Source organism: Kogia breviceps, chromosome 8, assembly GCF_026419965.1.
Source record: "Kogia breviceps isolate mKogBre1 chromosome 8, mKogBre1 haplotype 1, whole genome shotgun sequence".
Classification (NCBI taxonomy): domain Eukaryota; kingdom Metazoa; phylum Chordata; class Mammalia; order Artiodactyla; family Physeteridae; genus Kogia; species Kogia breviceps.
In genome coordinates, this window is record NC_081317.1 from 107,928,951 (window position 1) to 107,955,472 (window position 26,522).

The following is a 26,522-nucleotide window of genomic DNA, read 5'->3' on the forward strand; positions in this document are numbered from 1 at the left end:
ATGAAGTAAGGCCCAGTGACTTAGTATAGGATGTAGCAAGAGTGACCGAAAGAAAACGTAACTCTTCCTTCAACAAATATACCGTAAAATGAAACCAAACAAATACTGCCTCAATGTTTTAATGCCAACAAAACTGCAAATATGCAAAAATATTTTTGACCTAAATTCCATTACTTTGAGCCTCAGGGTTTTCACGTATTTGTTACTTCACAAGATGGCTTCTTTACTTTTTTTTTTTTTTTAACTGAAAAAGTCACCAGGAAACTACAGGCTATTTATCAAAGTTAGCTGGCTTGCCAAGCTTTTGATGAAAAAAATCTTACATGATGGTGGTGTATAGTGTAAACAAGTCCTGAAGATCAAGTACAAAAGTAGAGCCCCAAACTCCTTTCTGAGCTACTGCACACCCTAAGAAAACTGCTCTGGATGCCAACATTCACTAGTAATGTGAGTCCTGGGACATTTGCTTGAAAATGTCATAACTTGAACACAACACCCTTTTGACTTCTCTCTCTTGCCCGCTGCTTTACACCCGACTTGTTAGAGAGGGAGAGGACTTACGCTTATAGGTATGCTATATGCTTTTCTCCTTAATAACTCGTATTACAGATGGGCAGGGAAAATAGGAGGAACACGTAGAAAACAGTGATTTCTGTGAAGTCTGGTTTGATCTCTAGTTTCATTCAGCAGGCTTCTCTGTGCTTCTCTTCAATTAGCACAACGAACTGAGGCCACAGTAAAAATGCCTTGGATAATTGTACAAAAAGAAAACTAATGTTTGTAGTCTATCCACGTACCAGAACTCTGACTGCCCGAAAGTTCTAAATTGCAATAACAGCATCAGGGATGTTGAAAGAGTCAGCCTGCAACTTTGAAGGTCAGCTTTAGATGCCAAACACTGAGGATGTTTTGTGTCCCCAAAACTCACTACCATAATGGTGGCTTGGGGCCAATCCAAGTGAATTACTCCCTATAAAGACTGTGAGTTAGATCTGCAGAGCTGCGATGTGTCTGGGATTAAAGTAACTTTTAAATATATGGCTGCAATCCAAGAGTTGATTTGGACAATTTTTGTATTTTAGATTCCCTTTAAGAGTCAATATGTTTTTCAGCGTAGCAAAATAGGTTTCTTGTCATCCACTTGAAAAGTGATAAGCAAATAAAATGTCAAAAGTAACTGCTGATGGTTCCTGATGCCTAATTTAGAAAGATTAGAAAGAAATTATAGATTGAAGAGAATTATTCTACATAGGAGAGCAAAAACTCAAAATTAAAACCAACCTCAGAGTGGAAGACTGATATTTTTCCTGATGAACTTATATAAGCTAAATTAAAAATTAAGTCATATCTTATGTAAACACCAGCCTTTGACTGAAAATCAACTGACCATGCTGCCAAAGTGGATCAAAAAAAGGTCTGCGGCCCCTTAACAGAAGACAGCTACAAGGAGAATGAAAGCCCATTCTTTTGAAGTATGGGGAAAAGCTGTGTGAGTCCTACCACTGTGAGAGAGAGAGAATGGAAACACCCAATGCAAAACGTCCTCAGAAATTTGAACCTGATTTCAACCTGGGCCTCAGGAACAGAGGTAGCAGCAACGGGGGAGAGAGGAAAGGCAGAAGGGTTAATAATCCTTTGGTCTACAAATCCAACTTCCTAATCCTGGAACTTTTAACATCCATAGCTATATGGTGGTGTTTGTATACCTATGTATATTCGCGTGTGTGTGCGCGCGCGCGTGTGTGTTTATTTCTTAATTCCAAAACAATATTCAAACTTTGAAAATCCATGACGAAAATGCCTAAGGTCATAACATAATATACGTGCCAGACTTCTGCTGAAAAGCTGTCTCTAAATAACAGGAAACTTCAATAGCAACAACGATCACAACAAAGACGTTAGATTTGGGTTGTGTTAAAGACTTCTGCTCAACTGTTAAATTGTTTTCTAAGAATAGTTTCCAGAAGGGATTAAATACATCTCATCTTTTGATACTGATACTCTGTGTGTAAATAACAACTAAGGACTACAAGGATAAGAAGTAGTAATGACCGTTCATATTGAGAGTCTAGGTCAAAGAAGAACTTTCACACACATGACCTTGTTTAAATTTCAGAACAGCCTCAGGAAGTAATATGTCTCCTTTTCCTGCTGATGAATTCTCCTTCTGAGAGGTTCAATAACTTTATTAGTCTTATCCAATTAGTAATGACAGTTTAAGTGTCTAAACTTCAAATTCAAGGTTCTATTTAATTACATAATGCTACTCTGGAATTTTTCAGGAATAAATTATGAAGATACATCTCTGACTCATAAAGGAGCCTCATAAATCTGGTTTTTCAAAGAGACAGGAATAAAAATATTGTTCTTATCCATTTTTAGAAGGACATATAGCTATGAACAAGATGTAAAACCCTATTAACAATTATAATTCATGCACTGAATATGGGGTTTGGCTAGGTAACCCTTAAGGGGCCTTAAATTCTGTTATTTCCAAGCATCTAGAGCAGTTCTGTTTAACAGCATTTTTTGCTGTGACGGAAATGTTCTATTTCTACGCTGTCCAATACCATAGCCGCTAGCCATACATGGCTAATGTGACTGAGAAACTGAATTTTTAAATTAAATCAAATTAAATGTAATTTAAATAGCCACCTGCAATGAGTACCCAGTGCACTGGACAACACAGATCTAAAGCATCATACATTATACTAGGAACATTCAACATAGCAAATATATCCACCTAATTTCAATTTTCCGCAAAGACTGTTTAATAATAGCTAAATTGTACTATCTCCAGACACTTCAAAATAAATTTTGGGAAAGACGGTACTTGTGGACACTAAGTCCCTGCCATAGTTCCAATCCAATAACGAAGTGTCGATGCTAAGAAGATCCTTTCTGTACTATAACATGGATCACCATTTCCCTTTATCGTAGGTCCTAGGGAACAGTGAAGACAACCAATACTGCTGTTTAGACTACAAATAAGATCTTTTGTTTCATTTAACTGAAGGTGATAATTTTGTCCTCGCTCAATTACAATACAGAATCTACGGTCACATTAACATAGAACAGCAATAGATAAAGGCACTTCTGCATGCCTGCAACTAGAAAAGAGGGGAATGGGGAATGGGAAAGTCCTATAAATACTAACAGACCCGCACTTCACAACAGACAAGGTGTAACAATCTCTTTCCACGGGGGGGTGGGGGGTTGGGGGGGGTGTCAATGTCTAATAGAATCCACCTGAGTGTATGGCTGTTGCCAAACCACATCAAGCCACCTGCAACATGTGAACCAACACTGGCCAGAAACTCAGTCGTTAAAAACTTAGTGAATTATTTCAAAGCACAACATTAGAGCAAAGAGCTTGAACATACCTGATTTGAAGACATATTCTCAACTTTCATTAGTGATGAATAGCTCCTAGAAGAAAAGACACATTTAAAGTAAGGTTATTTGGCTTCCAAGTAACTCATGAACCTTTACCAGGTATCTAGCAATGCTGAGGGCCTTTCGAAGAAAATATAACCCCTGCTGAGCTCAAGGAGATTGCAACATATAAAGGATAAATATCTATGACAATAAATAACATGTGCACTACACTTTATAGTTTTCAAACACGCTTGCTCACTCATATCATGTCACTTCCACAATAACAGTGAGGTGGTGGCATTATTCAGATGAGGAACTTCATCTACAGCCAAGAGCAGACATGATTCAGAGCTGAAGTACACTGTCCATCCAGACTATAGATCTACAGGAATTCAAAAGAAGAAACACATTAGTGTGGAAAGGGCTGTCGGGGTACTCTTCTCAGGTGACGTGTAACCCAAACTGAGCCTGACAAGTAGGGAGGATGACTGAGGAAGGCAGATGCAGAGGTGGGCACGAGCAAAGGCAAAGAGATGGTACTTACAATGACATTTGAAACCAACTCAAGTGGAGTCGGAAAGCAAAGTAGTGGCAAGTCAGGCTGGATGTGTGGGGCTAAATTACCTTGTCCTAACCATGTGAGTCAAAGCAGTGTGATCAGCAGGAAGCCACAGTACACGATGGAGTAGAGAGATGTGATTCAACAAGTATTTATTAAATATCCATGACGTATAAGACCCTGCGCTAAGCCTGGGGAGAAAATGCAATGGGAAGAAACAAGAAAATGATGAATAAGACAAAGCCTAACCCCAAAACGCTTATCAGGAAAGGAAATAAGACCTATTCAGTAGTGGCTACATAAAAAGTTCTAGTAAAAATACATAAAGAGACAAAGGAAAGTAAGACCATGTAATACCAGTGTTTTAAAAAGTGTCATCCGGGGACTTCCCTGGTGGTGCAGTGGTTAAGACTCCATGCTCCCAATGAAGGGGGCCTGGGTTCGACCCCTGGTCAAGGAACTAGATCCCACATGCATGCCACAGCTGAGTTTTCATGCCACAACTAAGGAGCCAGTGAGCTACCACTGAGGAGCCTGCAAGCCACAACTAAGGAGCCAGTGAGCCGCAATTAAGGAGCTCGTGTGCCTCAACTAAGGAGCCCACCTGCTGCAACTAAGTAGTCTGCCTGCCACAACTAAGACCCGGTGCAACCAAATAAATAAATATATTTTTTTAAAAATAAGAGTAATCTGTAGTAGAGAGAAGAGAGGGAGAAGGGCAATTAAGGCAAGGAGACCAGTTACTGACAACAGTACTAACCATTTACCAAGGACGCTTTACCTGCTAGGACCTGTATTATGTGCTTCATAAATCACTGCTCATGCCCACAACCACCTCCTAAGGCAAGGGATAGCAGCAGGCCCACTGTACACACAGGAGCTATGGAAGCTGGCCAAGGGGTCACAGCGAACAAGTGGGGAGAGAGGTTTTGAACCCAGATCTGACTCCCAAGCTTATACTCAGGCCATCGTGCTCCAGTCCACCGCAATATCCCACCTCGAGGGCATGAACGCAAGGGGTTAACGGCTGTGCCGGTAAGAAGGGATAAATCTGAGAGGAATCAACGATGACACCAAGGTTTCTAGCATGGGTGATCTGAAGGAAATAATGTTACAACTGAGAGAAATGGGAAAATGTTGCAAAGAAGATGTCCTTGGTTTAGGACAATGTCACACTTGAAGCGATGGTGGGACAACCAAGTAAATATGAACTGTAGAAACTGGAAACTGAGGACCAGAGGGAAAGAGACTTGTCTCGGACAGAGACAATGAGCTGGGAGACACCCAGAGAGAGATAGTAATGATGCTTGTAAGAGTCAGTGGTATCGATAAGATATAAATGGACAGGTAAGATCAACAAGTTGCATGAGCAGGAAGAGAAAGCCATGTTGATAAAAAAGTAGTTAAGAGCAGAGAACCTCACTTCCAACTGTATTTTAAAATCACCTGTGAAGATTAAAATATCTTCAAGTGCCCAGCTGTGGGCATCTACGAGCCAGGTTCAGGAACCACAGGGTCCGAATCCCCACTCATATGAAAGCAACACACCAATTACCCTTCTTTAGGCCACACGCCTCCTCTGAGCTCCATCCCATTAATCCACCTGCCTGTCTGACTTTTTTAGGGGATGCCTCAAAGGTACTTCCAGATTCCTATGTCCATACGCGACTCATGGTCTCTCCCCGACCAAAACCAGTCTGGCTCCTGTCCAGCATTTCCTGGCTCAGAGAACAGCATCACTGTCCATTCCATTTCACAAGCCAGAATCTGCGCACTCATTCTTTTCCCTGCCCCTCCTCTGAATCCAATCTATTTTCAAGTCCTGCAATTTTATCCAGGAAACTATTTCTCACCGGTCCAGTTCTCTCCACCTCCACACCTCCACCATAGCCCAAGCGGCTAACTCTGTCACGTGGACAGCTACTGGTCTAGCCACACCCCTACCTTGCATCCTTTCCAATCAGCTCAGTCACATGACCTTTCCAAAACACACACCTTCCCACACTACCCCTGGCTTAACACTCTCCAGCGACCTCACAAAACCCTCAGCCTAGAGACAAACGTGACCAACAAGGCCCCGCTGGACTAGCCCTCGACCCTTGGGCTCCCTCACCCCGCTGCCCCAGACGCCTGGGCCGCTTTCAGTCCTGTGGGTGGTCTTTGCACACACCGCTCCTCCGCTTCCCGCACTCTTTCAGCTGCCCCCGCCCTTTTAACTAGCACAAGAGTTTGGATCTTAGCTCAAGCATCACTGTATCAAGGGAAGCTAATCTCAGTTACTTATTCATCCGTAATGTACTGACGAGTCACTCACTGCATGTGCAAAGCACAGGGTCACATTCAAGGAGATACGGGAATGCAGAAGTGCCTCTTTGAGGGAGCTTATCATTAAAACAAAGACCTATGGCACAACACAGCATTATTTATGGAAGGCAGCAGCAGTAGTGTGTGAGAGAGAAACAGCAGGAGGTACAGTGAAAGCAGCCACTTCTACACCTGACCATACCATCCTTTCAATCACTGGTCTCACCATCACCTCCTTGACATGTCGCCAATAAACCCTTCCGACAAGTTTTCTTCTTCCTAATATCCCAGGAAACCTACAGTGGTTCCTTAGCACTTACAGCGTGAAATTCTGGACTAAACAAAACCTTTTAAGTCACTCTCCAATGTACCTAATTTTTCATTCTTTTATCTGCCTTTGAATCACCTTGGCTCAGGCCTTGCCAACCTGGGCAGAATCTTTGCCTCACAGGCAGCAAGCTACCAGAATTACAGACTTGAGTTTGAATTCCTGCTTTGCCACTGATCAGCTACAACTTTTCACACATTAACCTCCTTGCTAAAGTAATCTCTGCCCCCACATCAAGTTCATGCCAATTCTCAGACTGACGACACGCTTACCTGTGACTTGCCATCTTACCTGTGTCTTGTGCTCTCCTGACTTCAATCACCTGAACCTCAGGTTCCAATTCTGATCTCTGAGACTCCCAACTTTTAAATATCCCCATCTCAGGTAAACTTAGGCCCTACCCTTGGTCTTTTCTGATCTGTTACTGACTTGCTTATTTCTTCCGGTTTCAAAGTTTACATGGTGAGCTTGATTTTGATGTTAATAAATGTTTGCTACAGTATGACAAAAGCCAAGTACGTGAATACAAGACTATACCCTGAGAAAACCATAATTCGAAAAGAGACATGTACCACAATGTTCATGCGGCACTATTTACAACAGCCAGGACATGGAAGCAACCTAAGTGTCCATCGACAGATGAATGGATAAAGAAGATGTGGCACATATATACAATGGAGTATTACTCAGCCATAAAAAGAAACGAAACTGACTTATTTGTAGTGAGGTGGACAGACCCAGAGTCCACCATATAGAGTGAATTAAGTCAGAAAAAGAAAAACAAATACCGTATGCTAGCGCATACATACGGAATCTTAAAAAAAAAAAAATGGTACTGATGAACCTAGTGGCAGGGCAGGAATAAAGATGCAGACATAGAGAATGGACTTGAGGATATGGGGGCAGGGGGCAGGTGGGGAGGGGAAGCTGGGAGGAAGTGAGAGAGTAGCAGTGACATATATACACTACCAAATGTAAAACAGATAGCTAGTGGGAAGCAGCCACATAGCACAGGGAGATCAACTCGGTGCCTTGTGACCACCTAGAGGGGTGGGATAGGGAGGGTGGGAGGGAGATACAAGAGGGAAGAGATATGGGGATGTATGTATACATATAGCTGACTCACTTTGTTGTACAACAGAAACTAGCACAGCACTGTGGAGCAATTTTACTCCAATAAAGATGTATTAAAAAACTAAATAAACACAGCAGGTAAGCATTCTGTAACCATGAATCCAACTACTGAGATGAAACTGACTACGACACACTGGAGGGAGCCACGGACACTGTTCCACAGCACCTGTGGTGTCCCCTGGGAGACTCACAGGTACCTGCCTGAAGGACCCCTCCAAAAACTACATGGAGACTGAGTAGAAGCTGTTCTGCTTCTCTAACTTTCCACGCAACGCCACTTCTAAGGCTCTGACTACTTTCAAAACCTATGTAGACGCTCTTCTGCTACATCCTCTTACTCTATGTATGGCTTACAGTGTCGCAGATACGGAAAGAACATGCCACGTGAGGCTTCCCCCCTACACCTAACCCTGTACAAAGATTCTCTAAACTAAAATCCCATGAGATCGTAGGCTGACAGGGCAAGTGTGAGCGAAAAAGCTGTCTAAAGAGCTAACGGACAAGATGAGTAAGTGAGAATTAACATGTGAAGCCTAAATAAGGGGAGCTTTTCACTATTGTGTGAGTGAATAAAATGGTTAATAAAAGATGTTAATATACTGCTACCATTTAGCCTCCACACTTTGGCATCCTCCCAAACAATCCAAATATTTCCTTAAAAAACTACCTAAAAGGATGATCTTCACGTAGACCTATCTACATTATCAGATCACTGGAATTTCCGCACACGGCGGACAAGGGTAAAGCACTCATTTGCAAGAACAAGATGGAGTTCTGTCTCCAGGGGCTGCTGCTCTTTTCATCTGAGAAGGAGGGTGGTGCCTTCTGTGTTGTGGGCTTTGCTCTGTTCTGATCCCGAGGCTAATGGATATACTCCTGACTACAGCTCTAAGAACCTGGACTATACAATGACAATTCCATCCATTTTTTTCCTCCTGGTAGAAATTAGAAATGAAAAGCTTACTGCCATTCCTGTTCAGAAAGTTGAAAAAAGGAGTCTAGAGTCTAAATAATGGCTTTAGAATTGTAAAGAAGCTGGGTATCTCCTGGGTGTGAGGCTGTTAAGGATTTCTTCCCTGAAATCATCTGGAAGCACTGGGGATACTGTCCAGGATGAGACTATCTTCTCAGTTTATCTGTAGAATCCCCTGAAGACTCAAAAGTCAATTTTCTTCAGCTATCACAGCAATTAAATTGGACATTCCTTACCAGATGGTCCAAACAAAAGAATCTACTGTTGGTGAAATTTAATGGTATTTTCCTTGTCAGAAAGGCAAGTGAAAGACTTCAGAATGAGAAGGTTTTGTAGGCATAGCATTTGATCTCTCCGGTGGAAGAGTCAAAGACAGAAATTAAAGTGATGCTAGCACTGCAAGTGTATAAAAACAGGTTACAGAACAAGTCTGAAGCTTAGAGCTTTTTGCTGGAGTTTCACAGAAGCTGCGGAATAGACTGAACGGAGGACAGAAGAGAGTGGTAACAGTGTGTGTGAGCTTGAGAATCAGACCGAGACAAGCTACGTGCCTCTGAGCGAGTTACTTAACTGCTCCTCAGTCTGTTTCGTCTTCTACAAAATGCAGATGATCAAAACATTTGCCTCACATGGCTACTGTTAGGACTAAATGAGATAATGCAGTAAAGCACAATACAGTGTTGGCAGATGACAAGTGTCCAAAAATGTTAGCTAATCTTTCTTATTGAACGTTGTAAGTAGGGACTTCCCTAGCGGTCCAGTGGGGAAGAGGCTGCACTCCCAGTGCAGGGGGCCTGGGTTGGATCCCTGGTCGGGGAACCAGATCCCACATGCATGCCACAGCTAAGAGCCCACATGCTGCAACAAAGATTCTGAGGGCCACAACTAAGATCCAACGCAGCCAAATAAATAAATATTAAAAAAATAAAGAGCCTACAAGTCTAAAAAAAAATGTTGTAAGTAAATTAAGTGACATTATATTTCTAACATATAATATTATGTCTCTAAACAACATTATGGTAGAGTTTTAAGAGGCACAAAAAGGCATGTTTTCAATTTTTTCTCCACTCCACACTAAAACCAAAAAGAATAAACTAGTCTAAATCCTGTATCACTCAAAATTTTTTTCGAAACTAATGGTGTGGGTAATTTGTCTTTCACTCACAACACAAAATGGACTCACAATTCTACGCCAAATTGAACATTTAAATCTCTGCATCAGTCTGTCTCATGCTGGCAGCTTACAACTTGGGGTAACACTTCCGGAGTTCTCCATTTGAATATTGTATTGTAAATGCAGTCACTCACCCTGTTTTAGCAGAACCACCAACAGGGACGCGTGCATATGGATAACGAATAAATACCAGTGCTTGATCATAAAACCTCCATTCTGGCCCAATGATCTAATAATCCAGGGTATTCCAAGGAAACTAGGTCAGGACAGGGCAAGACAGCTCATATTGATGCTATACCCTTCCCAAAGGAATCAATAACTTTTTTTTTTTGGTATACTTATCACAAATGAAATCTATGGAAAATAGTGGGAAAAAATCTAGGAATTCTGTGACTAGAAGCGACAGGATTATTTTCCTTCTTTCTCAAAGAAAAACTGAGGCCCCTTCAGGTACAGTACTATGCATCTATAGGGAGTCAGTATAGTAGGCAGAATAATAATCTTACCCAAATGTCTACATCCTAATCTCCAGAACCTGCGAATATGTTACCTCACATGGCAGAAGGGACTTTAATTAAAGATCTTAGATGGGGAGGGTGGGATAGGGAACGGGGGAGGGAGGGAGACACAAGAGGGAAGAGATATGGAGATATATGTATACGTATAGCTGATTCACTTTGTTATAAAGCAGAAACTAACACACCGTTGTAAAGCAATTATACTCCAATAAAGATGTTAAAAAATAAAACCAAAAAACATAAAACTATACAAAAAACAAAGCTCATATCTTCTTTAGACTTCACCCTATGGAAATTTAGAGCTGTAATAAAGAGGAGAAGACTATAAATTGTCATGAAGACTGCTTGACACAGTGAGAATGGAGCTGATAGCAGTCTCTGAAAAGGCATGGAATCTGACTTGGTGAACAATAATGAGGAATGGAAAAAGAGAGTGGATACGTAAGATGATGAAAGTACAATGGTTCATTGTGTAATACAAGCAGGAAGAGAAAAGGAGTTCATCTCTAGAAGTTCTTGTGAACCTGAGAGCATTGAGATAAATGACATTTGCCAAGGACTTCTGGGAAGATGCTGAAATGAAAGTGCCCGGAATGCTGTCCAGCTACTACTCAGCACAATTTTTCTAAAATCAATAGATTCCAGAATTCATTCCCTTTCTGTTAATAGAGTTCCTGTGATTTCTCTCCATTTGTGTCCGATTCACTTATTTAAATTTAATTTAAAAGAGGTTTGATGTTCAATTTACAAAACTGAATAAATTTTTATCATTTTAAAATAAAATTAAAAAAAAATCTTAGATGGCGAGATTATCACACAGTGTCTGGGTGGGCCCAATGTCATCACATTGGTCCTTAGAAGCAGAGAAGGCTGTGGTCAGAGAGGGGGCCATGACTTTGAAGGGGCAGAGAGATGCACTGTTGCTAGCCTTGAAGATGAGGAAGGAGTCACAAGCCCAGGAGTGTGGGTGGCCTCTAGGAGCTGGAAGGTAAACAGATTCTCTCCTAGAGCTCCAGAAAGAAACACAACCCCACAGATACCTTGATTCTAGCTCAGTAAGAACTATTTTGAACTTCTAACGTGAAGAACTGTAAGATGATAAATCTATGTCATTTTAAGCCACTAAATTTGTGGTAATTTGTTATAGTAACAATAGAAAACTAATATAATCAGTATTTTTGTGGCCTTATACACTAGAATTTCAGGATCCAAGATGTGTTTAACTACTATTTATTGTTTTAAAATGCTGTGTTTTGGAGCAGGCCTATCCACATTAATTACTTTAAACTTTCGAAATCTATAAAAAAGAGGTTTTAAAAACAGCTTTTAAGAGTTACTAGCACTGGCCTTTAGAGCTGAGACAATTTCATTCAAATACCATAGCTAATGTAAAACACTCAATATAGTATCTCTTCTTTCCCTGAAGATGTTTACAAACCAAACTCTAAAGATAACCTATAATGGTTTATCTAAGATTTAAATTAGCTATTTTATTTCGTACACTCTCAAATCCTGCCCCTACAAAAGGGCAATTCATCTGACCAACACATTAGCATAAATGCCTTATTCTAACTCATTTAAAGGCTTGGAGCTCGTTATATGTCCCTTCATCTACCAGAATACACTTGTCCCTCGGAATCCATGCGGGATTGGTTCCAGGACCCCCCCTCAGATACCAAAACCTGTGGATGGCTCAAGTCCCTTATAAAAATGGCATAGTATTTGCATATAACCTACATACATCCTCCCATATACTTTAAATCATCTGTAGATTACTTATAATATCTGATACACTGTAAATGCTATGTAAATAGTCATAAAGGTAAATGCTATGTCAATAGTTGCCAGCACAAGGGAAATTCAAGTGTTGCTTTTTGGAACTTTCTGGAATTTTTTCCACCCCCAAACATTTTTGATCCATGGTTGACTGGATCCATGGATACACAGGGCCAACTGTACCATTCTTAAGGGTTAATCCCTAGTTAAATCAGCAGTGAAGACTCTCCAAGGTCAACGTCAGTGCCTTAGCTCCAACATACCTAAGTTCGTCCATCTCCCTCTTCTTTTTCATCTCTTCCTTTTCTTTCCTTTTCATTTCCTGAATCTGGGCTTTCTTCTCATTCCTCTCTTCGCGGTCTCTGCATTCTTTCTCTGCCTCTAGGTCTGGGAACCGCTCCATTTTGGTCTTTTCCAATCGGTTCAGGATCTCATTCACTTTCTTCTCTACTGTCACAATTTTCACCTTGAGGGAGATGGAGGGGAAAATGATACTGAATCTTTATGTTTTTTTTCTACCCCCCAGAACAGGGCAGGGCTTTCCAGCAGCTTAGCAACCCAGCTTGATACCCTTTAGGAAAGAGACATCATGCTGAGCCCTCAACAGCAGAGACAGACACCCACTCAGCGCCAGGGCACCGCCACCTCCGGGGACGCTCACAACTTACGTCCTTCTGCCTGTGAAAGCCTATCTGCCCCACATCCATGTCGGCCGTTTTCTTCAGGTTAGACCACGGGGTATAAACCACACTGACGTTGTTCATCTTGCAGCCTGCCAAGAGAGGCGGTCTTCAACACATGGGCAGGAGGGCGCTGAGCAATGCCTCCCCTCACCCACAATTAAGTCACCCTAATCCAACAAAGGAAAAGGCTGAGAATGAACAAGCCACCAAGTGTTTCAAACCACAAAATACATTTTTTTTTTTTTTAAAAAAAGAAGCCACCCACAAAGGCAAATGGGAAAGCCGACAAACAATTCAAGCTAAAGCATTCTGATGAAAAGCAGGGTCAAGAGATCAGCTTCAGGGATCTTTGAGACCCTCTAAAATTGAATGCAAATTTTATTGTATGTGTTTCTAAACAGAAAAGGACCAAACAGGTTTCCTCAGATTCTCAAAGGAGCCCTTGATCTAATAAAGGTTAAGCAGCAAGATAAAGTGATTCAAGACACCGGATTCTACCCTGCACTACCACAAACCAGCTGTGTCGCTTTGGGAGAATCCCCATGGCTCCTGGCACCTCATCTGAAACATGAGGAAACTGGACTAGTTTAGTAGAGCTTTTTGGTTTTTGTTTCTTTAGCTGTGGAACCTCTTTTACCAAAGAAAACATAACAAAGTAATCAAAGCAGAGATGCTCTGGAGGAAAGGGGTGCCAGGTATCCTGCTCACTCCTCCTCCTCCTCCCCCCTCACCACCCCCACTTTGTGTTTCCCCTCCACCCCTGACAGCCTCCCAGGCGGCTCTGAGAATCACAGTTTAATCACTGGTCCAGTGCTCTCTAAGGCCGTTCCAAATCAGATGGCAATACATTTCAATGTTTATTAAATGACCACGTACACTGGGGAAATCTGGTGAACACGACCTTATCTAAGCGATCAGTTAACATCACCAAAAATGAGGCAAACTGGCAGCATGTGCCCCCTGACGGTAACACACAAGACTTCACTTACGTAGCATTCCTGCCACAAAATGCGTAATGTGGTCCTACTGAACAGGAAGCATCGGACCAACCCAAAGTGGTCTCCACTCTAAAAGTGTCAACGTCTTGAAAGACAAAGAAGTGTCCAGATTAAAGGAGACCAGCGATACATGACAAGTGAATAGAATGTATGATCCTGGATCCAAAAAAAAAATGCTATAAAGTGACGGTAGTGGGACAACTGACAAAACTTACATATGGACTCTGTACAAACAGTATTCTACCCATGTTAAACTTCCTGAATTTGATCACTGTAATGCAGTTACTTACAACAGTGTACTTCTTAGGACATGCTGAACGGTCATGATGCCTGTGATTTTCTTTCAAATGGTTCAGCTAAAAAACCATTCAGTGAATTACAGGGAGAAGGCAAACAAATACAGAAAAACTATCGATTCTAAATTTTCTTGCAACTTTTCTGTAGGTTTGAAATTTTTTTCAAAATGAAGTAAAAAAAAAAAAATCTCCATGTGCAAGGCACTGTGGGAGATACAAAGATGGATCAGATAATGGATCCTGCCTTTGAAGATTACAGGAAAGCAGATAAGTACATAAATAATGTCAATGAAAATCAGAAGTGATCAAGTGATATTGGAAAGATACAGGTAAAGAGTTAAGGGAATTCAGAGAGGGCCGTGGTCACTCAAAGCTGGAGGAAGGAAAAGGCTCCGTGGGAGAGGTTAAGTTCCTTAATTCTTAATTTCTTAAATTCAGCTTCCTCATCTATAAAATGAAAGTAATATCTTAATTCAGTAGAGCTGATAAATGAACAATCTGTAATGTTCTTGGCACAGTGCGAGGCATGTAATTAACATTCAGTGCTAGCTGTTATTACTATTACTGTAACTACAGCGTAGCCCTTGAACCTTAGCTCGAATCTAGACGTGTGATGACTGAGCAGGAGTGTAACACTGAGGGCTGAGGGAACAATACAAGCAAAGGCACAAAGTAGGAAAACAGCAAATATCTGCTTTGGCTGGAGTATGAAATACATGAAGGGAAACAAAGTCTGTGGTCAGATCAGAGATGCTTAAATGCCAGCTTAGGAAGTTTGGGTCTCACTGCAGAGACAAGGTGAAGGGTGTCACAAAAAGTGTCTAAGCTTTTAGAAAGTTTAATCTGGCAAGAGATTATAAAATGAATAAAGAAGAGGCTGACCAGATTCTATGATGACAAACAGCGCTGAAGGTGGTCAACCAGGGAAGGAAATATTTTAATAACACAGTGACGCAAATGTAGTGTACTTAGCAAATCTCACAGCAAAGACAATCTTCTTCACTCCTCAGCATCCTCTGCTATTGACTCCTGGGAGTGAGACGCTTGGGCTTAGCTCCTTATGAGTGAGCTATCCCTGTGGAAGGCTGAAGAGGAGAGAAGAGTGATTCAGTGATTCAATGACTCTTCCTCTTTTCTGTTTTCTTTAGAACTAGTGAACTATAAAGGGATTAAGAAGAAAGAGGCCGGGCCAAGAATAATGAGTCCAAAGCTCTTTTAATAAATTCACATCTGCTAGACAGGGGCACAAAAACACATTAAAGAGGTTGCAACACACAAGGAAGGAGGATAATGACGTAGTTTCAATTTTTATTATTTTTCTTTCCATAACCAAAGATTTTAACTGGAAATCTGAGGAGCTCTTCTTCTACTCATAAAAATGGAATGTCCTAAAACGAACTGCAATTTAATGATTTATAGAGTTGGAAATGAATGGCTCTGTAAGACAAGACTTCCAGTTTCTTTGGCTAGGTGCCTGATTCAGTAAAGCTGCGAGTGAGATGCAGGAAACACAGACTAAGTGATGGGGGAGGGAGCACACTGCCCGGCTCTTCTAGAATCACCAGCTCCCAGTTTATGCTGTCGTCTCTGTGTCTGCCCCATGCTTATCTTCTATGCAAACCATATTTTTTTCCGAACCCTCTGGATCACCCCTCAACTTTATATCAAACCAAACTTACCTCTACCTTATCTAGGTCCATGTCCTACAACTAAAATTCAGTCTACTAGCTCATTCCTAGCAGAATACCATCAGCCAGCTCCCCTTTATAACTGCCACCTCCACTCCATTAATTGTCCTTCTTGACCTATACTGACTTGACAAATTAAATCTTGTACAGTAGAACTAAACCTGCACCAAGGCCAATACTACAGGTCCTACTTAGAACATGGAGGCCAACTGTCTCAACACTCTTTGCACATTAGAATCACCTGGAGAGCACTGTAAAAATACTGATTCTAATGCATCACCCTAGACAGATTATTTAAGATTCTCTGGGACACAACAAGATCAACGGACTTGACACCTCCACAATTTACAGGGAGAAGAAAATATGGAAGGAGAGAAGGAAAGAAAGAAAAAGTAGGAAAGAGTAATTGGGAGACTTGGGTTCTAGAATCTAGTAACAAATAATGGAAACAAAGACATCAACCAACATTACAAATAAAGCCATGAGACACATCTCTTGCTTGGCAGTTAACATAATGTAATTTCCAAAAGTCTTTCTACAAGTAACCTTAGCGGTAGGCAGGTCTAGACAATTTTCTTTTCTTTTTTTAAAATTTATTTATTTATTTATTATTTATTTTTGGTTGCATTGGGTCTGTTGCTGTGTGAGGGCTTTCTCTAGTTGCGGTGTGTGGGCTTCTCACTGCAGTGGCTTCTCTTGTCGGGGAGCATGGGCTCTAGGTGCACAGACTTCAGTAGCTGTGGCACGTGGACTCTAGAGCGCAGCCTCAGTAGTTGTGGCGCACAGGCTTAGTTGCTCCGCGGCACGTGGGATCTTCCCGGACCAGGGCTCAAACCCGTGTCCCCTGCATTGGCAGGCGGGTTCTTAACCACTGTGCCACCAGGGAAGCCCTAGACAATTTTCTATTCAAGGTAAAGAAAACAGGGTAAAAAAGACTTGAGATAGGGCCATGAAAATTAGAGGGGCAGGGAGGTTGGCTTTCAGTTCTCTGACAGGTAGTGCAACTGCCATCTTAAAGAACAAAACAGGGTAAATGCATATTACATGTCATTCCGTTGACTCAAGCTAAAGTCAGTAATATGTTCTCTACGATGTAATCCATTTCAGACACAGAGAAAAGCGGTGCTAATTCTGAAAACACCTCTAGGAAAACTGACCTTGAATGCTATTGGCCTTCACAAGATGGGCACAGTCCATCAGTACTTCCTTTGGAATGTCTTCTATTTTCTCCCCCTGAAACACAAGAATAAACCAAATGGTCCACTACCTTGTTACTGATCAATACTGGGGCACTTTTATAGGGCTCTGCTACCTTACTGGGCACAATTTTATTAAAAGCAGGGGCTCTTCAACTGTATTTCAAAACATTGAAAAATGAAGTCCATTGTGGAAAGGTTTACTTTAAGAGAAGGCAGTAATATGGAAAATCCTGACTTAATAAGTGGGGCAACAACAGGGTATGAAAGAAAACCACTAAAATATTAACTGTATTTATGTCTGAGTAATTTTTCCCTCTTCTCTTTCTTACTTTTAGAGACCTTGTAGAGAAATGGTGCCTAATTTTTGGCAATGGGAGGTCTTCTTAGCTGAGGTCCCTACAAACTCCCTCTCAAGAGACATCTTATAGTTTTGGGTCTCCATGATCTGGTAGGTCATCTACCCTCGGCATTAGTCAGGAACCAAGCTCCTGATGTGTTAGATATAAACTTCTACCATAAAAGAGAAAAAATACTGATTCATTCTCTTTACAGATACTGTATCAAAGTCAAAGCTGAATAAGCAAAGCCATTCCAGAAGAACAAAAATACATGATGCAAGAGCTAGTGGAAATCAACTCAGCACTTGGCTATTAGGCATGGGATTACTGAAGCACTTCTGTCTGGGAATGAAATGTTTAATCTACCTAAATATTTGAGATAAATTAAGTTTATTCCATTATGTTTCTATTTTTTTCTTTATTTTAAATGTTTCAAAATGGAAATCTCAATTACCTAAATTTTGACCAAAAAATACGTGATTTAAGTTTGTCACTACTTTAATGCCATATTCCATCCTGTGAGATTCGCTGACCGCTGAAATAGAGGATTCTGAATTTACCACCTTGATAACACCATGTCATCATCATGAATATCAACCACTACACTAGGCTATAATATAGTGATAGTGATGCCTTCAGGGGCATCTAAAATACAGAGAAGCTGACTGACCCTATACTAAATAAATCAAATAAATAATTAAAAAACAAAACAATAGCTACCACTTTTTGAATATCTGCTTTTTGAGTGCTAGGTACACTAAATAAATGGCCATATGAAATGGATAGTACTACGCTCACTTTGCCAATGAAGAAAATGAAGCTTAGCCAGGTTAAGCAACTAGGCCAAGCTCCCCAATATCTAGTAAGTGACAGAGCGGAGAGATGAATCCAGGACTAACTAAAGCCATGCTCTAACAACTGGTCCCAGAGTGTGGTGCTTATGGAGTTTTTGTGGAAACATCCAGCTTCTTGGTCCTTGGTATCAGGCTATGTCACAACATCCCTTCTTGCTACCTGTACCTACGGCTATTCCTGAAGCAATAGCCTCTTCTTGTTTTATTACTTCTAATATAATATGAGCAGACAAAATAAAATAAAATAATTCAGCTTAACATTATGCATAAAGTCAGAGTAAACAAACTCTGCATGGAGAGTGTAAGGTACTCTCCATATGAAAAGGCCAGAATTTTGACTGTGGGCTTTGTGTCATCTGTGTTAATGAGATAAGCAACCTCTTGATAAGTGAGATCTTTCTATAGGTTTTCAAAAATCAAATAAGCCTAGGAAAAAACACTTGTTGAATATCCATGATCTTCAAGGCTTGGGTTGAATTCACCTGAATTTGACAAAGAAAGAATGAACATACATAGTGCTTAGTATGTGCCAAGCATTATTCTAAATGCTTGTTATGCTAGCTCATTTAATTCTCACAACAACCCAGTAAGACAGGGACTGTTAGCTCCCTTTTACAGATGAGGAAACGGGCACAGCTGAATAACTTGCTCAGAGTCACACAGCTGGTAAGCAGCAAGGCCAGGATACAAAGCTGGCAGTCTGGCTCCAGAGTTTGGGTTCTGAACTACTTATACTTAGTCTCACTGCATCTCCAACACTTACTTGGTACCTACTAAGTACAAAGGCCTATGTCATTTACTGCAGGAGATCAACCAGGTAAAAGTTCCTTAAGGAGCACATATTTTTATCTAGCACATTATGTGCTTCCAAAAGAAAATGAAATCAAACTCCTGTTCAAACAAGTTCTAACTGGGGGCAATGTGAACTTGGGACTACCCACCGTTATTTCCATTTTCTGATGCAGCAGAACCCAAAGGAAAAAATTTAATCTGAACCAAAAGGAAAGTTGGGAACACCATACTTTATTTGCTCCAGACTTAAAATAGTTCCAAAATGGCAAGAAGTTGCCTAGGAAAATTCAGAATTTTGTTCCAGCAAAGAGTTCACGATCTTCTTCTATTTTTTTTTTTTTTTTAGAACACAGTTCTCAAAAATATAAACAGAATAAGTAAAGATGCGGTAGAATGATTTACCTTGTTAGTAAATTACGGAGTAAACATTATAAGCATAATGCAGTAGCATCTTGTATTTATTAAAATGGTCTAAAAGTTGCTATTTTTCTGAAGTTATAAAACCCCAGAAAGTTTTTGGAAAACCTATATATATCAGGTAGCATTTTAAACCAGCATAATATTTTCAAAGGGCAATGTGGCATAAAAGGAGTTATCAAAATGTTTATATCTTTTGGCCCAGTAATTTCATTTCTGAGAACTACTCTACAAAAAAAGAAAATAAAAGAAAAACAGAAAGCAGTTCACTAAAAAAGTATTTCTTGTTGGGGATTCATAACGCTGAAAACTGTAAACAACTTACATTCTGACAAGGGAGCTTTCAAATTAACTGTAGCATATTATCAACTCAAAGCAGCCTGTCAAAACAATAAATATGAAAATAATGCAGTAACGTGAAAAAGTTTGTAAACTGTCACTTTAAAAGTAATACAATCTTTTTGATATCGAGCTCCGTGAGCTGTTTGTGTATTTTGGAGATTAATCTTTTGTCCACTGTTTCATTTGTAAATATTTTCTCCCATTCTGAGGGTTGTCTTTTTGTCTTGTTTATGGTTTCCTTTGCTTAAAAGTAAAAGCTTTTAAGTTTAATTAGGTCCCATTTGTCTTTTTTTTGTTTTTATTTTCATTACTCTAGGAGGTGGGTCAAAAAAGTCTTGCTGTGGTTTATGTCAAAGAGTGTTTTTCCTATGTTTTCCTCTAAGAGTTTTACAGTATCCTGTCTTACATTTAGGTCTTTAATCCATTTTGAGAAAACCATAATTCAAAAAGAGACATGTACCAGTGTTCAATGCAGCACTATTTACAATAGCCAGGACATGGAAGCAACTTAAATGTCCATCGACAGATGAATGGATAAAGAAGATGTGGCACATATATACAATGGAATATTACTCAGCCATAAAAAGAAACGAAATTGACTTATTTGTAGTGAGGTGGATGGACCTACAGTCTGTCATACAGAGTGAAGTCAGTCAGAAAGAGAAAAACAAATACCGTATGCTAACACATATATATGGACTCTAAAAAAAAAAATGGTTCTGAAGAACCTAGGGGCAGGACAGGAATAAAGACACAGACATAGAAAATGGACTTGAGGATATGGGGAGGGGGAAGGGTAAGCTGGGACAAAGTGAGAGAGTGGCAAGGACATATATACACTACCAAATGTAAAATAGATAGCTAGTGGGAAGCAGCCGCATAGCACAGGGAGATCAGCTCGGTGCTTTGTGACCACCTAGAGGGGTGGGATAGGGAGGGTGGGAGGGAGACGCAAGAGGGAGGGGATGAGGGGATATGGGGATATGTGTATGCATATGGCTGATTCATTTTGTTTTACAACAGAAACTAACACAGCATTGTGAAGCAATTGTATAAAAATGTATTAAAAAAAAAAAAAAGTAATACCATCAACCAGGGGAAGCCAAGGTGGAATGCAGACTGAGACAAAAGAACCCAAGTGTGTGACAGACATCACTGAAAGGCATGAGGTGGGGGGGGGGTGGGGAGTAGCTGACAAGTAACTTTGAAAAACAGCATTTTGAATTGAAACTCTAATTGCACTGTACTTTAGTTGATAAAGTTGTTTCTTATGGGGATACAGGCTAACAAATCTGAAACCACTTCCATATATACTAGATTCAAATAAGCAAATGATGGTGGGAGCCAGGCTTCCCACTGTCTGAGAAGGAAGTAATAGATAAGCAAGGAAGGAATGTGAGAAAGGCCCCTGTAGTAACGGGTTCATCAGAGACACCAGTCATGTTTAGCTTAATGTAGATACAGAAAAAATTATGCATACGAATTACTAACACGGGTTAGTATACATACACCTATTTCCTAGCTCTGTCACATGAGAGAGCCTAGAAGCAATGATACTGATACTCTAGTAGCAATGAGCACACCCAGAGTCCAGATCTTGATTTCTAAATACCATTTCCCAATAAAAGAAACCAAAGTTCCTCAGAGAAATGGCTGATCCTAGAGCTGGAGCAGGGAAAGTACAAGATGAGCCTGGAGCATCCTGAGTGTCCGAAAGTAAGGAAGTGCTCAAAAAGTAAAATGACAGGAGCGCGTCAAAGGAACACAAGAGCCAAGCTGGAAGGGTCAAAGCGGGGACAATTTTAGCAACAAAATGACACAGTACTGGATTATAACCCAAAGTAAAAAGTAAATGTGTGAGTCCATACTGATATAAGTGACTGAATTAAATACATGGGAGAGAAGAGATGAATCTTCCTTACAGAAGAATTCCAAACAATATATGCAGGTACTCCCCACGCCAGGATGTGGAGCTCTCCCCCTTGAGTACAGGCTGGACTTAGTGACTTGCTTCCAAATAATAAAGTATGTGGGGAGAAGCGCAACTATCTAGTGAAAAAAACCTGACAAGCATTACCCTGACCAGGAGATCAAGGTTAACACCATCAGTGGTAAGTCCTATTAATGCATATGCCCCTGACATGATGGGATAAGAGCACTTCGCCTCTGTGCTATTGTTCCCCCAAACCCGTAACTCCAGTCTAGTCATGACCTGATCAGTACTTCTCAAACTGTCAAGGTCATGACAAACAGGGAAAGAGTGACAAACTGTCACAGACCAGAGACTAGGCAGACATGACAACTAAAATGCAATGTGTGACGCTGGACCAGATCCTGGAACAGAAAAAGGACATTAATGGAAAAACTGGAGAAATCCAAATAGAGTCCAGAGGTTAGTTAATAGTGATGCATCAGTTCTGGTTTCTCAGTTCAGACAAATCTACCATGGTAATGTTAAGATGTTAACAATGGGGAAAACTGGACATGGGGTATATAGGAACTTGTACTACCTTTGCAACTTTTCTGTAAATCTAAAAATCATTCCAAAATAAATATTTTTAAAAATACACATAACAAGGGCTTCCCTGGTGGCGCAGTGGTTGAGAATCCGCCTGCCGATGCAGGGGACACGGGTTCGTGCCCCGGTCCGAGAGGATCCCACATGCCGCGGAGCGGCTGGGCCCGTGAGCCATGGCCGCTGAGCCTGCACGTCCGGAGCCTGCGCTCCGCAATGGGAGAGGCCACAACAGTGAGAGGCCCGCGTACCACAAAAAAAAAAAAAAAAAAAAAAAACACATAACAATTATCCATACCCTATGATTCAACTACACAAAATACAATAGATGGATATAAAGACAGATTGGAAAAACAGTGGTTTTATGTGACATGGGAACATTAAATCTTTTCCCTTTACTACGATAATGCTGTTTTAAACCTCCCAAAGCAGCCCCTGATTAACTAGGAACATATGCCCTTGGTGAGGCAGGAGAATCACACGAGTCTGAGAAAAAGGAACTACAACATGATCGTCCTAGAAGACAAAGTCCAGTAGTGTCAACTGAAATGACAGGGAGAGAGAGCAGAGGTGACACACAGCACACCTCAGCTGGCAGGACAAGGCAGTGCTTCTATCTGGGAAATATGTGCTGGGTCCCCTTCCAAGCCTCAAAAATCACCAGAATTGCCCTTAATGATTTCCTGGGTTGGGGGAAGGCATCTCTTCATTTGCTAATTTGTAGACTTTTGTACATATTTATTACTCTAAACAATTTATTTGCCAAAAAAGAAGGATAGAGGACAAGATAGGATGCTCATCACTACAGAAAAAGTCACGAATCCATGTTTAAATCCAGTTACCTTATGTAATCGAAGGTATACATGAGCCGAAGAGAGTTTGTCCACATGAAACCTACAAAGAATGAAAACCACTTTTAGCAAGAGGTACCAGATAACCGTCTCCTCAGGCCACCTGCATTTAAAGCATTCCAATCCAAAAATATTAATTCAGTGCCTACTGCACACTGAGCACTGTGGGGGGGGGGGGGCAGAAAACAGTCACCGCCTCCAAAGAGCCCACTATCAACTGGGAGAGGTGAGAAAACCTGGAAAGTTCTGCAGCTGTGTGAGACTAAGTATCAAGACGAGTACAGGAGGCAATGAATGTTAAAAGCCCAGGGAAGGGTGATTATTTTCAAGTGAGAAAGAGCTATCAGTGACCCAAGGCTTCACTGATGAACTGAGACTTGGTGGGTCCCAAGCTGAACCACGGGACCTAGAGCAAACACAGGGAAGGAATTTTAGGTGAGAAGAGAAGGGAATGAAAGAAGTCAGCAAGACTCCAGGGTTGCAAGCCTGGGAGACTCACAGGACCACTGACAGTAACATCTTACAGTTGGAGAGGGAGCCAGTTTGGCAAAAAGATGACAGGTTTGGTTTGGGAAATCCTGAGTTGCAAGCGATGGCAAAACAATCCAAAGAGAATGTCAACCACCGAGACGGAAGAGTCGGGTGAGGACTGAAGCAGTAAGCAGACCACATCACCAAACGGGTCAGACCAACAATTCACCCGGCCTTACTTCTGACGATGACACTAATACGCGGCTCCTGGGAAAGCACGCTGATTGCCCTCTATGACGCTGCCCTACAAATATTCAGAATGCCCTCTCACCCCAGTATCCTAAATTTACCTTTCATTAAGGCTCTGTCATTCACCAGCTTAATTAAATCTTTTAAAACTTACTTCTTTTTTCACCTAGTCCAACATTTGGGGATTTTAAGTTGTTCATATTTACAATTCAACAGATGAAGCTGACCGCTCTTTTCCAACACCCTGAGAGGCCTCCGGAATGCTAGCAAACAATGGTAACACACAACCGTCACTTCGTGACGTCTATTAACTTTACTCTTCTCTTCCTTAGCCCTTTCCATTCCAGACTGAGGAACGTTCAGTAAAATCCTAAGGAGGCAACGTCACGCCCCATTATGTATTTCTTTAGACGTTTTCTTAGCATTGATGGATTTTTCTAGAGCTGAAAATGGTCACACACTCATACCTGGTCCAAGGTGTAGGCAGTGTGATTCCACATAAAGGTCAAGATTGGCCGTTTCTCATGCCCTCTTTAAAAAGGTTAGGCATCTTGCTAGTCACTTTGGATAAAGAACATTTTCACACATTTTCGGCAGTCTATGATGACCCTAGGTTTTATTCCTAACCATTAGTGATAGCCAGAAATGAATGTAACATCTCAGTTAGGTTTATTTTTCTTCTGCTGGTTCATTTACTTATTTGCATTCCCACGTAAGAGATTCCTACTGATTATCATCTTCAGCGTGGCATTTTCCAGCCAGAAAATGTGTTTTTTGAAAATCTGGAAATTATACCTCACTACTCTGTTTCAAAATCTTAGGAAAAATACCCCATTAGTAAGCAGGCTCAATTGAGAAAACCTCTCCCATTCCAATTTGTTTTAAGTTCTCTATTTACAACAACTCTTTGCTACATACCCATGGTAGCTTGATTGTATTCTGATTTTCCTTAGAGGTCTCTGGTGTGGAATTTTATCAAAAGACACACACAAGTAGTTCAATGTATATACACCCTGGGTTCATACATAAGCAGTCAAAGTACTAAAACACACCTGGGAATATCACTGCTGATCTACAGCAGCTTTAGGCTTGTAGGTACACCTCTACAAAGTGCAAGGGGAATGCATGTCCCACGGCACTTTGGTTGAATGTACAACGAACAAAAAAGTCAGTTCTGTAAACAAACTATTCTGAGCGAGTTTCCTTAAAAAACCTTCCAAACCTCCCAAAATGCTCATTCCAAGTTTAAATTATGCCCACTATTTCCCTAGTTCCCTCTCTTCCTTGTTACCTTCCTCTCCCTGCTTAATCACTATTACTCTTTATTGAATGCAGAGACTAGAAACATGAGCATCCCTGACCTGAGAATGTAGAGATGCACGGGACCCCAGGGTCGTTTAACTCCTTAAAGTGGGGTCTCTGGAAATACTACTCATTAGGGGGTTTGGAAGCAGTGAACGCACACTCTTTGTATTTTCCTTTGTTTACAATGAATTTAGTTCCATTCTCATTTAATCCTAGAAAAGTTCTTTGCTTAAAAGCATGCAAAAAAAAAAAAAAAAAAGCACCTTAGGAGGTTTCCTGGTACAAAACTTATGTGTTGACAGAGGTTAAGTTCCAGGTTGAAAATCTGCCCTGGAATGTAGATCAACTGATTCATTCTTTCCATGCCCAGGAATGTTTCCAGGATTGACAGTTTACTAACTGTAACAGGTCTTGAAATTTAGGGCTATGCCAGCTCACATCTGACCTAGAATAACTTTTGGAAGTAAAAGTCAGTCACTTCCGACAACAGACATTAAATCTCAAGATTAAAGAGTTTCAAAATGGCTATCGGGCAGCTATAGACACCAGTCTGGTAAGTGCCTTCCAGAAGTCTACATTAACGAAACGAAAAAGCCAAGTCATAATACATGAGGTGTAGGTTGTAAATTGGAAATTTCTCTTCCACTTAATTTTTTTTTAAATGTCAAGTAAAAGGCTGTAGTGAACTGACTTTCACGGTGCATCTGAGTATGTAACCTTTCCTATGCAGGTATTTCTGCCCCAAACCTTACAGCAGGTAACTGCCTAACAGGTGTGATCATCCTTATCTCTTGTGTGACAGATCTGGAGATCTGTGGGGCCCTAAGGACAACTGAAATAATCCAGCCAAGGGTGACAGGTACTCAAAATGGAGATGACCAGAATGCAGTTACTGTGAAGAAATGTCCAGCAGAGATCATTTCCAGACAGGCAGAGAGCTAGTCAATTAGAAAGTCCACATCTATTGAACACTTACTATGTGCCAGGTCCTACGCTAGGGAGTGGGACAGAGTAGTAAACAAACCGGGTGGATCACTGTCCTGGGCTGGGCAGGGGAGCAGAGCTTATAGTCAAGGGTCCTAGGAAGGTAAGCAGCAGCCAATGCAGAAGCCCTGAGCAGTGCAACCTGCCCACCTGACGTATGGGGGCACGAAGCAGTGTTTACCCTGATGACATATTTGAGTTCAGAAGATGGGCTGCTGTGCTGCAACAGGGGGCTGATAAAAAAAAGCCTTTAAACTTCCTCAGGTTTCTAGTGCCTCTTGGTTCCTGGAGTGTGGACTTCAGAGAGGGCAGACAGACAGGGAAGCACTTTCACCGGGTTAGGAGGTGGCTCCCTCACAATGAGGTAGGCTGGAGACAGAGAGGCGCCCTTCAGTG

The 26,522-nt window shown here is 41.1% G+C and overlaps 1 protein-coding gene across 8 annotated transcripts in view; it reads right to left on the minus strand.

Annotated features, from left to right (window-relative positions):
- CCDC25 (coiled-coil domain containing 25) overlaps positions 1–26,522 on the minus strand; it is an 88,661-nt gene that overhangs the window by 50,300 nt on the left and 11,839 nt on the right. For 3 of the 8 annotated variants that reach the window (XM_067039966.1, XM_067039967.1, XM_059071371.2), the window contains exons 4-8: positions 23,109–23,160; positions 16,967–17,042; positions 12,813–12,916; positions 12,408–12,610; positions 3,384–3,429 (exon numbers count right to left, since the gene is read on the minus strand). In XM_067039966.1, coding sequence (XP_066896067.1) covers positions 3,384–3,429; positions 12,408–12,610; positions 12,813–12,916; positions 16,967–17,042; positions 23,109–23,160 — 481 coding nt within the window. Of the gene's footprint in view, positions 1–3,383; positions 3,430–12,407; positions 12,611–12,812; positions 12,917–15,103; positions 15,207–16,966; positions 17,043–23,108; positions 23,161–26,522 lie in introns of those variants that run through there. The other 5 variants (XM_067039968.1, XM_067039972.1, XM_067039969.1 and 2 more) reach the window with 4 other exon arrangements.